The sequence below is a fragment of the Schistocerca piceifrons genome, chromosome 4 (genome assembly GCF_021461385.2).
Source record: "Schistocerca piceifrons isolate TAMUIC-IGC-003096 chromosome 4, iqSchPice1.1, whole genome shotgun sequence".
NCBI classification, from domain to species: domain Eukaryota; kingdom Metazoa; phylum Arthropoda; class Insecta; order Orthoptera; family Acrididae; genus Schistocerca; species Schistocerca piceifrons.
Genome location: NC_060141.1, coordinates 552,815,672 through 552,831,191, shown reverse-complemented (window position 1 = coordinate 552,831,191; position 15,520 = coordinate 552,815,672). Strand labels below are relative to the sequence as shown.

The 15,520-nt window shown below is 42.4% G+C and overlaps 1 protein-coding gene across 1 annotated transcript in view; it reads right to left on the bottom strand.

Annotated features, from left to right (window-relative positions):
* Positions 1 to 15,520, bottom strand: part of LOC124796000 — a 145,539-nt gene that overhangs the window by 92,078 nt on the left and 37,941 nt on the right. The window contains exon 2 of the mRNA XM_047260082.1: positions 4,586 to 4,651. Within this exon, the coding sequence (XP_047116038.1) occupies positions 4,586 to 4,651 (66 nt within the window). The remainder of the gene's footprint in view (positions 1 to 4,585; positions 4,652 to 15,520) is intronic.

Below are 15,520 nucleotides of genomic sequence, written 5' to 3'. Positions count from 1 at the left end.
TCAGAATAAAATATTTAAGACAAGGCACACAAGTTGACGGATTAACTATGTGATTGAAAACTATATACCTACGAAATAAAAATAAACGAACAACAATCAGGTAACTGAGGAACAACTACACGAAAAATACAACATGTATTAATTACGTCTACAGCCAATTAGCAGACGTCAGCCGTGCAAAATATGCATTCATAAATATCAGTCTCACAATTCCGCTAAGATATACAATATTGCAAGTTAGCCTGCATTTCCTGCTGATGTTCTCCCAATCCAAAATTAGACAAGGAAGGAAAGATCCATTAATGAAATCAAACCTAAGAGTATAGCTGTGCGATATGTGACAGACTTAAACAACAACCATAATATTTCGGACCTATGTCTTACTCTTTATTTAAAAATGTACTTTGTATGCGGTACGTAACGAGAAATCCTCCAGCATGCTCGTGTGTTTCCCGAGGGAGCACCAAACTTTGTCGCTACGACCTAAGTTTTTCATGAGAAACGTTATGTAGGAGAGCAGAGGCGGTCCGGTCCGTTCCTGCTGTTGCAGCACAGCTGTAGTGCTGGAGTGCTACAGACATGTCACGCTGCAACAGCCAACAGCTCATAATAGGCAATATCTTTTCCGCAATAAATGTAGCAATTATCTAACTTTCGACTGTGCCGTCACTGCGTAGTTGCACTTTATCACGATATGATATCTAAGCTATGCATTAAGAGTTTTAGCTACGAAACATAGTAAGATAGTGGTGTAATTATTCCCATTTTAGTCCATTTGATCGCAAGATATTGCCATAGTTATAGAGGAAGTCGATTGCGCTTAAAAACTGTATATGTAGCCGCAAAAATGTAAACATATTGTGAAGGTACAACCCTACCGTAGAAAAACCAGAAGCACCATGACACAAACGAAGTTATAGTCGAATTTTTTTTACACTTTCATAAATTATTGAAACTGAAAAACAGTTTAAATACAGGGTGATCAAAAAGTCAATATACATTTGAAAACTGAATAAATCACGGAATAATGTAGATAGAGAGGTACAAATTGACACACTTGCTTGGAATAACATGGAGTTTTATTAGAACCTAAAAGATACAAAAGTTCAAAAAGTGTCCGACAGATAGCGCTTTATCTGATCAGAATAGCAATAATTAGCATAACAAAGTAAGACAAAGCAAAGATGATGTTCTTTACAGGAAATGCTCAATATGTCCACCATCATTCCTCAACAAGAGCTGTAGTCGAGGAATAATGTTGTGAACAGCACTGTAAAGCATGTCCGGAGTTATGGTGAGGCATTGGCGTCGGATGTTGTCTTTCAGCATCCCTAAAGATGTCGGTCGATCACGATACACTTGCGACTTTAGATAACGCCAAAGCCAATAATCGCACGGACTGATGCCTGGGGACCTGGGAGGCCAAGCATGACGAAAGTGGCCGCTGAGCACACGATCATCACCAAACGACGCGCGAAAGAGATCTTCCACGCGTCTAGCAATATGAGGTGGTTCTAATAAAATCCCATGTCATTCCAAGCATGTGTGTCTATTTTTACCTCTCTATCTACATTATTCCGTGGTTTATTAAGTTTTCGAATTTATACAGACTTTCTGATCTTCGGGTATAATGGAAAAGAGCAAGAAATTTTTTACAGACCTGTCTGGAGAATTCTCGCTAACTGTCGGAGGAGAGAACGCGTGGGTTTGGGAATGACTGGGAAGAGTACACAGTCACTCCGCTATATATCGTTTCCCTAACGTGGCCGACTTCTTTCTTCTTTGTAGTATAACCCAAATTCGTTCTCTATCACATTTCAGGCAAAAGAGACAGTAGTAAACCATACAAATAGGGGGTGGGAGAGGGAGAAATTAGTATTTATTGTCACACAATAAGTACCTGAATAACACTGAGCCGTGGCGGACTGGCGCCAGCACCGGGTACCCTCGTTATATCGTTGCGATCGATTTTGGATTGTATAAGAGATCTTTGCATATAGTGTGGCTTTCTTCCAGGTTGGCGGGCTTCAAGAGTCAGCCGTTAGCTTTCAAAAGGAAAAGAGGGAGACGTGGGACGTCTCCGGAGAAAGGAGTGTCGACTGTGACCGGGTGTGCCCTATCAGCACGATATACCACGCAATTGTATTTGTCGGCAAGTCTGTCTTTAGGGGCAACTCGGAGATCCAAGTTTCATGATTTATATCAAAGGAAAGGTCCCTGAAGGAATGTGGTTAAGTTGTTTGAGACGCTGAGTTGTGCTGTATGCCAACATCAAGTAAGTTGGCCGTTGGTGAATGTGGCTGAGCGACGCGTTGAGAGGCGTTTCACTTGCTAGATGGTTGTGAAACTTACACAGCCGTTAATCGAAAAGTATGTGGATGAGCTCCTTGTGAGCTGGTTAAATGTTGGCTTCGCCGTGAAGTCTTAGTTGTAACTTTATTAAGTGACTGAAAACTGCACCTAAGTGATACTTAAATGGTTTCAATCTAAAATGCAGTGATTGCTGTGGACGGAACATTTTGTAGAGTGATGCACGTAATTCTGATTCAAGGATTCTACCCTGTATTTTGTGTGTGTTTCAGAGAGTTACAATTGACGTGTGTTTGTCAAAAGCTGCTGTCAGCACCAACGCCTTGGCGGGGAGTGAGGTGTAACCCGCAGCCTAGGTCCTGCTGTGTTTACCTAACCATGCTACGGCTGGGTTACTTTGGGCGAAGACTCCATACAAAAAGATTAGTATATCTTCTCCTTCCGACAAGGCGGGTAAAACGCGTTTTGTAATTTGTGATTTTCTGGTGTCCAAACAAATGCTTTTTGGGTTAGATAAAGCTAGACCTGCAACTAAGTGTAATCTGGGTTTCTTTCATGGCACTCTTTCTTGCGTCTGTTACATGCCTATGTTCTACTGAATTGTGGTTAACCACGTGAGATTTAAGTGTCGTTTGGGACGTGTAGTATTTAAATGCAATTAAGTGGCTGGCCCACTCTGATAGGAATTCTACTGTTAGTTGTAAGCTTTTGTTAAGTGTGGCAAAGCCACGCCAATACTGTATTTGCTAGTTGTTTCTGAACTGCATTTTATGGTTATACTTGTTTTGTTTTAACTGCTGCTTGTAGTGAATATTGTGGGGAATGATCTGCAGGAATCTTGTAATAATAAATTAAGTATGTGTAAATCAAAGTAGGACTACCAACCATGTTTCACCATCCAGTTTCCCGTCCTGATAACAGTTATGGTATGGATTGTGCAAGGTCGTATTAAAGGGGTCACGTACCAAACACTTTTCTGGTACACTATTTCTCTCTCCCATCCTGTTTATAGCTTCTTCATACGAATGTATCACGTGTGATAACCCACTAGGTTGTATTTATATCAACTGAAAATTGCAGCCCTAACACTGGATCGAGAATATCAACTCCCTCTGCTCACCACATCATCTGGTTCCACTGACTGCTCACTCGCTACTATTGACCTCTTCCTTTGATCTCAGTTCTGAAGTTTGGCACGATCTGAATTGTAATATCTTACCAGCCGTTTCAGTAAAACCACGAAACAGTCAAAAACCACGAAGCAAATAGTCACTACATTGTCTCTGACTTTTTATTGACATGATAATTCAAGAATTAATAGTTTATAGGTCAGTGAGTAACGACGTGGCTGACCGGCAGGGATCTTCCACCTAGTACCAAATATGTTCTTATTCACTGTTCGCCAACACGTTTTCTGCATAAAAGTATGAGTGTAATATTTGACTTGTTATTTATGAATGAAATTCTCTTGGAAATGTTTTAGTGTTGGTTATTCTCTGGTCTTGTCTGACAGAGATGCTTGGAAAATGTCATTATACTGACATAGGACCATTTTCTTGTACGTATGCTCCATGTATTGTCACTATGAGCCAAAGTGCCTCCTGCAAGACTGTTCCCACATGCATGTGCCGCCGCCTGTTCCTGGAACACACTGTTCCACTCCCCCCCCCCCTCCCCCTCACTTCCAGAACCAAGGCCGTTTGATGGAAAAATCATTCACGTCATTAACTAAACAAACCTGCTGTGACAGCAGTCACCGACACCTGTAATACACACAATGAATTATTACGCAGCTACGAATGTTAGTTTCACGAAAATCTAAACCTTTACTCAAGTCACAGTGTATACAGTCAAACTCTTGAAGAGTCGGAATATGAATTGCACCAAGCCTAAACCAAATAATCATTTCTGATACTGGTGCACACTTTAATAGTTAATTGGTCATTTAGACACAAAGACCAAGACCCAACACATATCAAGTGGAGTATGGTTGATTTATGGCTTCCAAATGACGGCTGTGCTGCTCAATGAGTTCAACGTTACTCGCTTAAAGTGGAGTGAACTGAAGCTGACCTCGCAATCGGAACTCCTTACTCGACTTGGGCTACCTCTGAAATACTAGTGGAGTGGAATAATATGTGTCCGGCTCACTTGTGAACGTGTCATCGGCATAGGAAAAATAGTGTGGTGGACTGAGTGCCACTGGTGGCTAAGTCGGCGCCATCGGTCTGAGTGGAATCTTCATCAAATCAGACTGTAAATACTTGTTATTTACTTGCTGTTGGCACCTGACAGACTCTGTGACCTGATGCATCTGGCTGTGCTGTAGTAGGCCTGAGCCCTGGAACACAACAAAAGCAGTGCCATAACACGGTAAGACAGAAGAGATGTTTTCGCTTACAATTTGTCTTTCCTTCCTGGAAGCATCATGCCTGTACACAAGGAAAAGTCGCCCTTGTTGTGGGCCAAGCTTCAAGAAGCACTTCACAACCATCCGAGCGATCTGCAGACCATCTAAAAAAAAGTAATGGTGCAGCTGAGTTCAGCACCGAGCAATGGGCGTTCTGCTGTCAGCGACTGACTGGGTTGCTACATCATGCACCACAATGTGTTTTGCCACAGCTGAATGCGCGTTTGGAGCATACCAGCTATCATGACACACCCAAGCCAGAGAACGTGTAAATACCGGCAGTTCAGCCGGTAGCAGCATTCTTTTGAAGCCATGCTTTCGATCAGCACAGTCTCTACATCTACATTTACATCTACAGGAAAACTCTGCAAATCATATTTAAGTTCCTGGCAGAGGTTTCATCGAACAACCTTCACAATTCTCTAGTATTCCAATCTGGTATAGCGCGCGAAAAGAATGACCTATATCTTTCCGTACGAGCTCCGATTTCCCTTATTTTATTGTGGTGATCGTTCCTCCCTACGTAGGTCGGTGTCAACAAAATATTTTCGCATTCGGAGGAGAAAGTTGGTGATTCGAAATTTGTGAGTAGATTCCGCCGCAACGAAAAACGCCTTTGGTTTAATGATGTCCAGCCCAAATTCTGTATCATTTCTGTGACACTCTCTCACATATTTCGCGATAATACAAAACGTGCTGTGTTTCTTCGAACTTTTTCAATTTACTCCCTCATTCCTATCTGGTAGGGATCCCACACCGCACGGCAGTATTCTAAAAGAGGACGGACAGGCGCAGTGTAGGCAGTCTTCTTAGTAGGTATGTTACATTTTCTCAGTGTCCTGCCAACTAAACACAGTGTTTGGTTAGTCTTTCCCACAACATTTTCTGTGTGTTCCTTCAAATTTAAGTTGTTCGAAATTGTAATACCTAGGTATTTAGTTAAATTTACGACTTTTAGATTAGACTGATTTATCGTGTAACCGAAGTTTAACGAGTTCCTTTCAGCGGTCATGTAGATGACCTCACACTTTTCGTTATTTAGGGTCAACTGCCACTTTTCGCACCAATCAGATATCATTTCTAAACCGTTTCGCACTTTGTTTTGATCTTCTGATGACTTTATTAGTCTATAAACGACAGCGTCATCTGTAAACAACCGAAGACGTCGGCTCTGATCATTTCCCAAATCGTTTATATAGATAAGGAATAGCAAAGGGCCTATAATACTACCTAGGGGAACGCCAGAAATCACTTCTTACTCGATGACTTTCCGTCAATTACTACGAACTGTGACCTCCCTGACAGGAAATCACAAAACCAGTGACACAACTGAGACGATATTCCATAAGCACGTAATTTCACGACGAGCCCCTTGTGTGGTACAGTATCAAAAGGCTTCCGGAAATCAAAAAATGCGGAATCGAACTAAAATCCCTTGCCAATAGTACTCAAACTTCATGTGAATAGAGTTAGTTGTGTTTCAAGGAACGATGTTTTCTGAACCCATGTTGACTGTGTGTCAATAAACCGTTTTCTTCGAGATCATTCATTCATAATGTTGGAACACAATGTACGAACGTTCCAAAATACTGCTGCATATCGACGTTAACGATATGGGCCTGTAATTTAGTGGATTACTCCTACTACATTTCTTGAATATTGGTGTGACCTGTGCAACATTCCAGTCTTCGGGTACGGATCTTTCGTCGAACGAACGGTTGTATATGATTGTTAAGTGTGGAGCTAATGCATCAGCATACTACGAAAGGAACCTAATTCGTATACAGTCTGAACCAGAAGACTTGCTTTTATTACGTGATTTAAGTTGCTTCACTACTCCTAGGATATTTACTTCTACGTTACTCATGTTGGCAGCTGTTCTCGTCGGTCAAACAAATGGGTAAAATGTTCTAGACTCAGCGATTAAATGAAGCCACTGCTCTATTAGCCATCTGCTACTCCTTATGGTTGATAGGTCTGAAATGAATCAGCTAAGGCCATGCCGTCATGTGTATTCCATTGCCTGAAACTCCAGCCAGCCTACGAGCGTACTGGCTCCAGCAAGGTATCTCAACGCTTGCCGCCAGCGTCACAGAGCGTTGGCACTATTCGATGCTTCCTGGCGGGGCCTTTCGTCACTGAAAAGGGGATCGCGCCTACTCCTCATTACCGATGTCGTCGCAGTTTGTGGTACGTACTACGGTTGGCCAGAAATGAAGCGGGACATCTTGGTGGCCAAGCGTCTAGAAAAAAAAAATCTTCTTTTCTTTTATTAGGTCGGGCTGTGCATCTACATCTACATCAGTACTCTGAAAGCTACATGACGAAGGGTACTTCTGATCCCTCCTCCACCGGCCGGGGTGGCCAAGCGGTTCTAGGTGCTACAGTCTGGAACTGCCTTGGGCATGGATGTGTGTGATGTCCTTAGGTTAGTTAGGTTTAAGTAGTTCTAAGGGACTGATGACCTCAGATATTAAGTCCCATAGTGCTCAGAGCCATTTGAACCATTTGATCCCTCCTCCCCTGTTCCATTCGTGAATGGCGCGTGGAAAGAACGATCATCGGTAACCCTGTTTGTTACCTCTAATTTTCCCAATGTATGCACAGTATCTTACATTCTTTCAGGGTCAATAGGCAGACCAGAAGCATTTATCAATCCTCTGTAGTATTCTGCAAATCGATACAGTCTCTGGCGTTGCTACTTTCTTATAGACGGCGGCATCATCTGCGAACAGTCTTAAAGCGAAATTTATTGGTAGATTAAAGCTGTGTGCCAGATCGAGACTCGAACTCATAAACTTTGCCTTTCGCAGGCAAGTGCAGGAGAGTTTCTCTGAAGTTCGAAAGGTAGGACACGAGTTTTTTTTTTATATATATAAAACTTCTGACTGGTTTGATGCGGCCTAAACCTCTTCATCTTAGAGTAGCACTTGCAACCTACTTGCTCAATTATTTGCTGGATGTATTCCAATCTCTGTCTTCCTCTACAGTTTTTGCCCTCTACAGCTCCCTCTAGTACCATGGAAGTCATTCCTTCAGGTTTTAACAGATGTCCTATCATCCTGTCCCGTCTCCTTATCAATATTTTCCACATATTCCTTTCCTTTCCTCTCCGATTTTGCACAGAACCTCCTCATTCCTTATCTTATCAGCCCATCTAATTTTCAATATTCGTCTGTAGCACCAGGTCTCAAATGCTTCGATTCTCTTCTGTTCCGGTTTTACCACAGTCCACATTCCACTACCATACAATGCCGTACCCCAGACGTACATTCTCAGAAATTTCTTCCTCAAATTAAGGCTGATTTTTGATATTAGTAGACTTTTTGCCATTGCGAGTCCTCCTGGCTCCGTCCGTCATAAGGTAGTTTGCTGCCTAGGTAGCAGAAATCCTCTACTTCCACTTCTTCGAGGCCAAAAATCCTGATGTTAACTTTCTCCCGTTCTCATTTCTGCTATTTCTCATTACTTTCGTCTTTCCTCGATTTACTCTCAGTCCATACTCTGTACTCATTAGTGATTAGACCATTACGTTCAGGAGATCATGTAATTCTTCGTCACTTTCACTCAGGATCTAAGTGTCATCAGAGAATCGTATCATTGATATCCTTTCACCTTGAATTTTAATTCCACTCTTGAACCTTTATTTTATATCCATCACTGCTTCCTCGATTTAGTGGCGAAAGGCTACAACCTTGTCTAACGCCCTTTTTAATACGAGCACTTCGTTCTTGGTCGTCCATTCTTATTATTTCCTCTTGGCTGTTGTACATATTGTATACTAGCCGCCCTCCCTATAGCTTACCCCTACTTTTCTCAGAATTTCGAACGACTTGCACCATTCTACAAAGCCGAACGCTTTTTCAAGGTCGACAAATCCTATGAACGTGCCTTGATTTTTCTTTAGTCTTGCTTCCATTATTAACCACAATGTCAGAATTGCCTCTCTCGCGCCTTTACCTTTCCTAAAGCCAAACTGATCATCAGCTAGCGCATCCTCAATTTTCTTTTCCATTCTTCTGTATATTATTCTTGTAAGCAACTTGGATGCATAGGCTGTTGAGCTGTTTGTGCGGTAATTCTCGCTCTTGTCAGCAGTCTTCGGAATTGTGTGGATGATGCTGTTCCGAAAGCCAAAGGGTATGTCGTCAGACTCATACATTCTACACACCAGCGTCAATAGTCGTTTTGTTGCCACTTCCCCCAATGGTTTTAGAAATTCTGATGGAATGTTATCTACCCCTTCTGCCTTCTATCACATCAGTTAAATCTTCCCCCTCATAGAGGCTTTCAAAGTATTCTTTCTACCTACCCGGTCTCTCCTCTGCATTTAACAGCGAAATTCCCGTTGCACTCTTAATGTTATCACCCATGCTTTTAATGTCACCGAAGGTAGTTTTGACTTTCCTGTATGCCGAGTCTGTCCTTCCGACAATCATTTCTTTTTCGATGTCTTCACATTTTTCCTTCAGCCATTTCATCTTAGCTTCCCTGAACTTCCTATTTATTTCATTCTTCAGCAACTTAAATTTCTCTATGCGTGAGATTCCCGGAACATTTGTGTACTTTCTCGTTTCTTCAATCAGATGAAGTATTTCTTCTGTTACTCATGGTTTCCTCACAGTTACCTTCTTTGTACCTGTTTTACTTCCCAATTTCTGTGATGGTCCTTTTTAGAGAATTCCATTCCTCTTCAACTGTACAGCCGACTGAGCTATTCCTTATTGCTGTATCTATAGCCTTAGAGAATTTCAAGCGTATCTCGTCATTCCTCAGTGCTTCCGTATGCCACTTCTTTGAGTATTAATCCTTCCTGATCACTGTCTTAAGCTTCAGCCTACTCTTTATCACTACTATATTGTGATCTATGTCTATATCAGCTCCTGCGTACGCCTTACAATCCAGTATCTGATTTCGAACTCTCTGTCTGACCATGATGTAATCTAACTGAAATCTTCCCGTAGCATCCGGCCCTTTCCAAGTACACCTCCTCCTCTTGCGATCATTGAACAGAGTATTCGCGTTTACTAGCTGAAACTTGTTCCAGAACTCAATAAGCCTTTCTTCTCTCTCATTCCTTGTCCCAAGCCAGTATTCTCCTGTAACCCTGTCTTCTATTCCTTCCCCTACAACTGTATTCCAGATTTTCATATTCCTTAACATATTGTATTAAGCTTTCAGTATTCTCTTATACTTTCTCCTTCTCTTCATCTTCAGCTTTCGACGTCGGCATGTGTACCTGAACTACCGTTGTCGGTGTTTCGCTGTTGATTCTGATAAGAACAACCCCACCACTGAATTATTCACAGTAACATTCTCTCTGCCCTATCTTCCTATTCGTAACGAATCCTACTCCCGTTATACCATTTTCTGCTGCTGTTGATAGTACCTTACACTCATCTTGTCTTCTTTCCACTTGACTTCACTGACCCCTAATATATCTTGATTGAGCCTTTGCATTTCCCTTTTTCTAGTTTCCCTACGCCGTTCAAGCTTCTGACATTCTACGCACCGACTCGAAGAACGTTATCCTTTCGTTGATTAATCAATCTTTTTCTCATGGTAACCTCCTCCTTGGAAGTCCCTTCCCGGAGGTTCGAATAGGGGACTATTCCAGAATCTTTTGCCAATGGAGAGATCATCATGACATTTCTTCAATTAAAGGCCACATGTCCTGTGGATACACTTTACGTGTCTTTAATGCAGTGGTTTCCATTTCCTTCTGTATCCTCATGCTGTTGATCATTACTGATTCTTCCGCCTTTAGGAGCAGTTTCCCACCCGTAGGACGAGAGTGTGCCCTGAACCTCTCTGTCTACTCCTCCACCCTCTTTGACAAGGCCGTTGGCAGAATGAGGCTGGCTTCGTACGCAGGAAGTCTGGGGCCGCCAATGCTGATCATTAGGAGACCAGATACTGCGGAATTAAAGCTATGAGGACGGGTCGTGAGTCGTGCTTGGGTACCTCCGCCGATAGAGCACTTGGCCGTGGAAGGTAAGGGTCCCGAGTTCGATTCTCGGTCAGGTATACGGTCTTAATGTGGCAGGAAGTTTCGTATCAGCGCACACTTCGCTTCAGAGTGAAAATTTCATTCTATTATTAAAGCGCTTCCGACGCCGTCTACTAGATCATTTATATACATTATAAACAGTAACAGCGTATCACTCGCGCTTGGGTACACCAGAAGTTGCTTTTACTTCTTTCAAATTTTTTCCCTGAAGAACGATGTGTTGAGTTCTATCAGCACGGAAGACTTCAATCCAATCCTTAATCTGGTCTAATACTCGGTAAGCCCTTTTTTCCCCCTTAGCGGTGGTGCGGGAGAGTGTCAAACGCCTTGCTGAAGCCAAGGAACAAGGCATCAACTTGTGCACCGATAGATTTTCGTACTCAAAAATCGCAGTTCTACAACAGGTTCACTTCAACGATATAGGTCTATAATTATGTGCATATGCCCTACGATACTCCGTGAAAACGGTAATGCCCTGCGCTTTTTTCCAGCCGCTAGCTATCCTTCATTACTCCAGTGAACTACGATTTATAGCTGCTAGAATGGAGCAAGTTCTTTTGCATAATCGTTGTAGAATCTTAAGAGAATCTAATCTGGAGCTGATGCCTATCCGCTACTAAGCGAGTGTAGTTGCTTTTCTATTCTGCGATCTTTTGTATCAGTAACTGCCGTTTTGACGTTCTCGCGCAGATTGAATGGAGGGACCGTGTTACCATTTCCGCAATGAAACAATTTCGGAAGGGCGAATTCATTATTATAGTCTCCTCTCTGTTATCCTCCGTCTCGGAGCCGATGTAGTCACAGATGATTTCGATCCTATTACCGATTTTACTTAAGACCAAAGTCTCTCACAGTTGTTACATCGGTTGAAGAAACTTCACTTGCAAAGTCACTGAACGCTTTTATCACTGTTCTCATTACGCTAATTTTGGCTTCGACAGGTTTTGTTTGACAGCTAGATTTCAACTTCTCTTGACGCTTTGATGAAGATCTCTTTACGTATCTGATTTCTAACACGCTATTAACACGCTATTTCTAACTCGCTATCCCATAAGGCCCTTCTCGGAACATGAACCATTTATAAATGAAATGTATTCACAGTTGCGAATATGGACCACCAGCAACTGTATAACGGAATGACGACAGTGAAAATTTGTGCCAGACTGGGATACAAACCCGGATTTCCAGTTTGTGTCGAGCGATCGACTTACGATTACGCTGTACGAGCACGACTCTCGGCCAGACACAAAATTCAATACGTCGTCAACCATATTGTATACAACTTGTAGTCGTACTTTCAATATGTGTGTTTCCGTACAAGGGAGACGTTTTAACTGAAAATCGCATTCACGGTGTCAGCAGGTAAATAACATACTGCACTGACTGCGTCGTACAGAAGTACATAGAACTGTACTTTTGAACAACACGGTCACTGCTATATCGTACAATGAGCCATTTATGTCAGCATAATTTCCAGACGACTGTTGGAGCAATGGAAAGATTAAAATGGTAATCGGAGAGTCGTAGAGTAGAGACCTTATTCAAACTATTTTTGTTTTTTATCTTCAATTTTTACATTGCTTATGCTGCAAATAAACCGAAGTAAGGCTCAATATATTTGTTAATGTTTTTGTAAAAAGCGAAGAAAAATTTGAAAATGTTAGTAAATTTCCAAGAAACAATTATACTTACAGTATCCCCAAGGACTCTATAAATAACATTTCGGGAAGGGATAGTAATTAAAGCGTACAATACTTTGTGTTCCATTACTTTCATTAGTTTCATTCACTGGAGAAGACAAACTTCAGATTACATTCGATTGTACATCGCCATCTATTCTCACCAATATTTGCCGCAGTCACGAGTTGAGCACGGTTATTTGCCAAACTGTAGAATGAGAGCAATTGTTTTATGAATTTATAGCAGGTTTCTGTTTTTATAGAAGACTTACAATACCCTCGTAATTACAAAAATGTGGCGCTTATAAGTTGTCGAAGCTTATTGCTCTCCCCATTTTTGAGGTGAGTATCACCCCAGCTCGTGTAAATCATCATGTGCAAAATAATAAAACTATCTAATTTTATATATCAAGTTTTCGTGTACCCATTACAATTATTTCCTTCGTCTTTACTTTTTATCCTTTTCATGAAAATATTAATGAAAATATGTGGAGCACTATTTCGGGTTATTTTTGGAGTGCAAACAGCTTAAAAACTGAAAATAAGCAGAAAAAAATAGTTTTCGCATGAGGACTCGCCCCACGATCTTCGTATCAACATTCTGTTTAGTTTCCGCTGTTCCAACCGCTACCTGGAAACTAGGCTAACGTAAATGTCTCATGCCTCGTCTGACCGACGTCAAAAATGCTATTTTTCTTAAACGTTTGGCCGTCTGTAGCTCCCACCCTGTCATTTTCATTTTTGGTCAAGCCCTGCATATACCATAATTTTGGACGGAAACGGTGATGACGAGTAGGCGTGGCCCCATTGTGAGCGGACAATAAGATCTGCATCAGCATGATCGCTGCCCGGTGCTTATCGCTATTGTCGTAGCATACATCACTCGCTGCAAACTAGCCACGACCGGCACTGGGCCGCTACCGTCGCAGTGCGGTACTCTATGGAGGACATCGTCAAGCAATGAAGGTTGTACCTGTTCAGAAAGCATTCTCCTCTCCGCGCTTGTCAGGTCCTGGAAACCCATCACACAGCTTACCGCACACGTAAATTTGCAGACAGAACCAGACAAAAAATGGTTCAAATGGCTCTGATCACTATGGGACTTCACATCTGAGGTCATCAGTCCCCTAGAACCTAGAACTACATAAACATAACTAACCTAAGGACATCACACACATCCATGCCCGAGGCAGGATTCGAACCTACGACCGTAGCGGTCGCGCGTTTCCAGACTGTAGTGCCTAGAACCGCTCGGTCACCCCGGTCGGCAAGACAACAAGTGACTGGCGCAGTTGTTAGATCTGTTACTGCTGATACAATAGCAGTCACCGAAATTTAAGTGAGTCTGAACGTGGCGTTATAGTCGGTGTACGAATGATGGTGTGCAGCATCACCGGTGTAGCGATGAAGAGGAGATTTTCCTGTACGACTATTTCGCGAGTGTACCTTGAATATCAGGAATGTGGTAAAACATCAAATCTCCGACATGGCTGCTGCCAGCAAAAGACCCTGCAAGAATGGGACCAACGACGACTAAAGAGAATTCTTTTAGCTGACAGAAGTGCAACCTTTCCGCAAATTGCTGCGGATTTCAATGCTAAGCCATCAACAAGTGTCAGCTTGCGAATCGTCATCGATACGGGCTTTCGGAGCCGATGACTGCACGATACAAAGCTTTACGCCTCGCCTGGGACCGTCGACATCGATTTTCGACTGTAGCTGACTGGAAGCCTGTTACCCAGTCGGACGAGTCTCGTTTCAAATTGTATCGAGCGGATAGACGTGTACGGGTATGGGGACTACCTCATGAATCGATGGACTCCGCATGTCAGTAGCGGATTAGTCAAGCTGGTGGATTCTCTGAAATGGTGTGGGTTGTGTGCAGTCTGAGTGATATGGAACTAACCGCCATACGTCTAGATACGACTCTAAAAGGTGTACGGGTATGGGGACTACCTCATGAATCGATGGACTCCGCATGTCAGTAGCGGATTAGTCAAGCTGGTGGATTCTCTGAAATGGTGTGGGTTGTGTGCAGTCTGAGTGATATGGAACTAACCGCCATACGTCTAGATACGACTCTGAAAGGTCACACGTACGTAAGCATCCCGTATGACCACCTGCATCCATTCATGTCCATTGTGCATTTCGACGGACTTGGGCAATTCCAGCAGGACATTGTGACACCCCACACACTCATAATTGCTTCAGAGTGGCTCTATGAACACTCTTCTGAATTTGGACACTTCCGCTGGCCACCTAACCCTCCAGACATGAACATTATTGAGCATATCTGGGATGGCTTGCAACGTACTGGTCAGACGAGAACCCCAACTCCTGATACTCTTAAGGTTTTATAGACAGCCCTGCAGAAATCATGGTCTGAATTCCCTCCAGCACTACTTCAGACATTACTCGAGTCCATGCCACGTCATATTGCGACACTTCTGACAGGTCGCGAGGACAGTGCACGACATTAGGCAGGTGTACCAGTTTCTTTAGCTTTTCAGTTTGTCTTTATGTGTGTGCCAGGAGTGGAATTTAGCTGATACCTTTCGAGGTAACCCAAGTTTTATCAATATTTCAAGGTTTAGCGGTTGTAGATAAACCAAGAGCCAGTTTTATCTCAGTCATATGCTTGTATATTTATTTCATTTGCCCTTTTTACATTTTTTATTTGCTACAGATAGCACAAATGCATCCGTTGGATGGGTGTCCTTACAACAACTGGTCTATTTACACTATAATTATAGTCACTTACTATTTACTTCCAATGTTTAAATTCCAAATTAATTATTTTATTCGACCTTTACCCTGCCTAGCAGAAGGGTAACCCTGTCATAAAACCAGCTACTAAAATGTAGATCCTACAAACTGCACACCCAACAACGATATGGCTGCTAGTAAAACATACAAATTTTAAAGCACATCAGAATTTAATCTAGCCACTAACAAAAGGAACGTTACAAACTGATATTAACTTCCAGGATAATCCAGCTAGTAAGACATATCTTTTTTATTGCTATGTGTAGCTATATACACTCCTGGAAATGGAAAAAAGAACACATTCACACTGGTGTGTCAGACCCACCATACTTGCTCCGGACACTG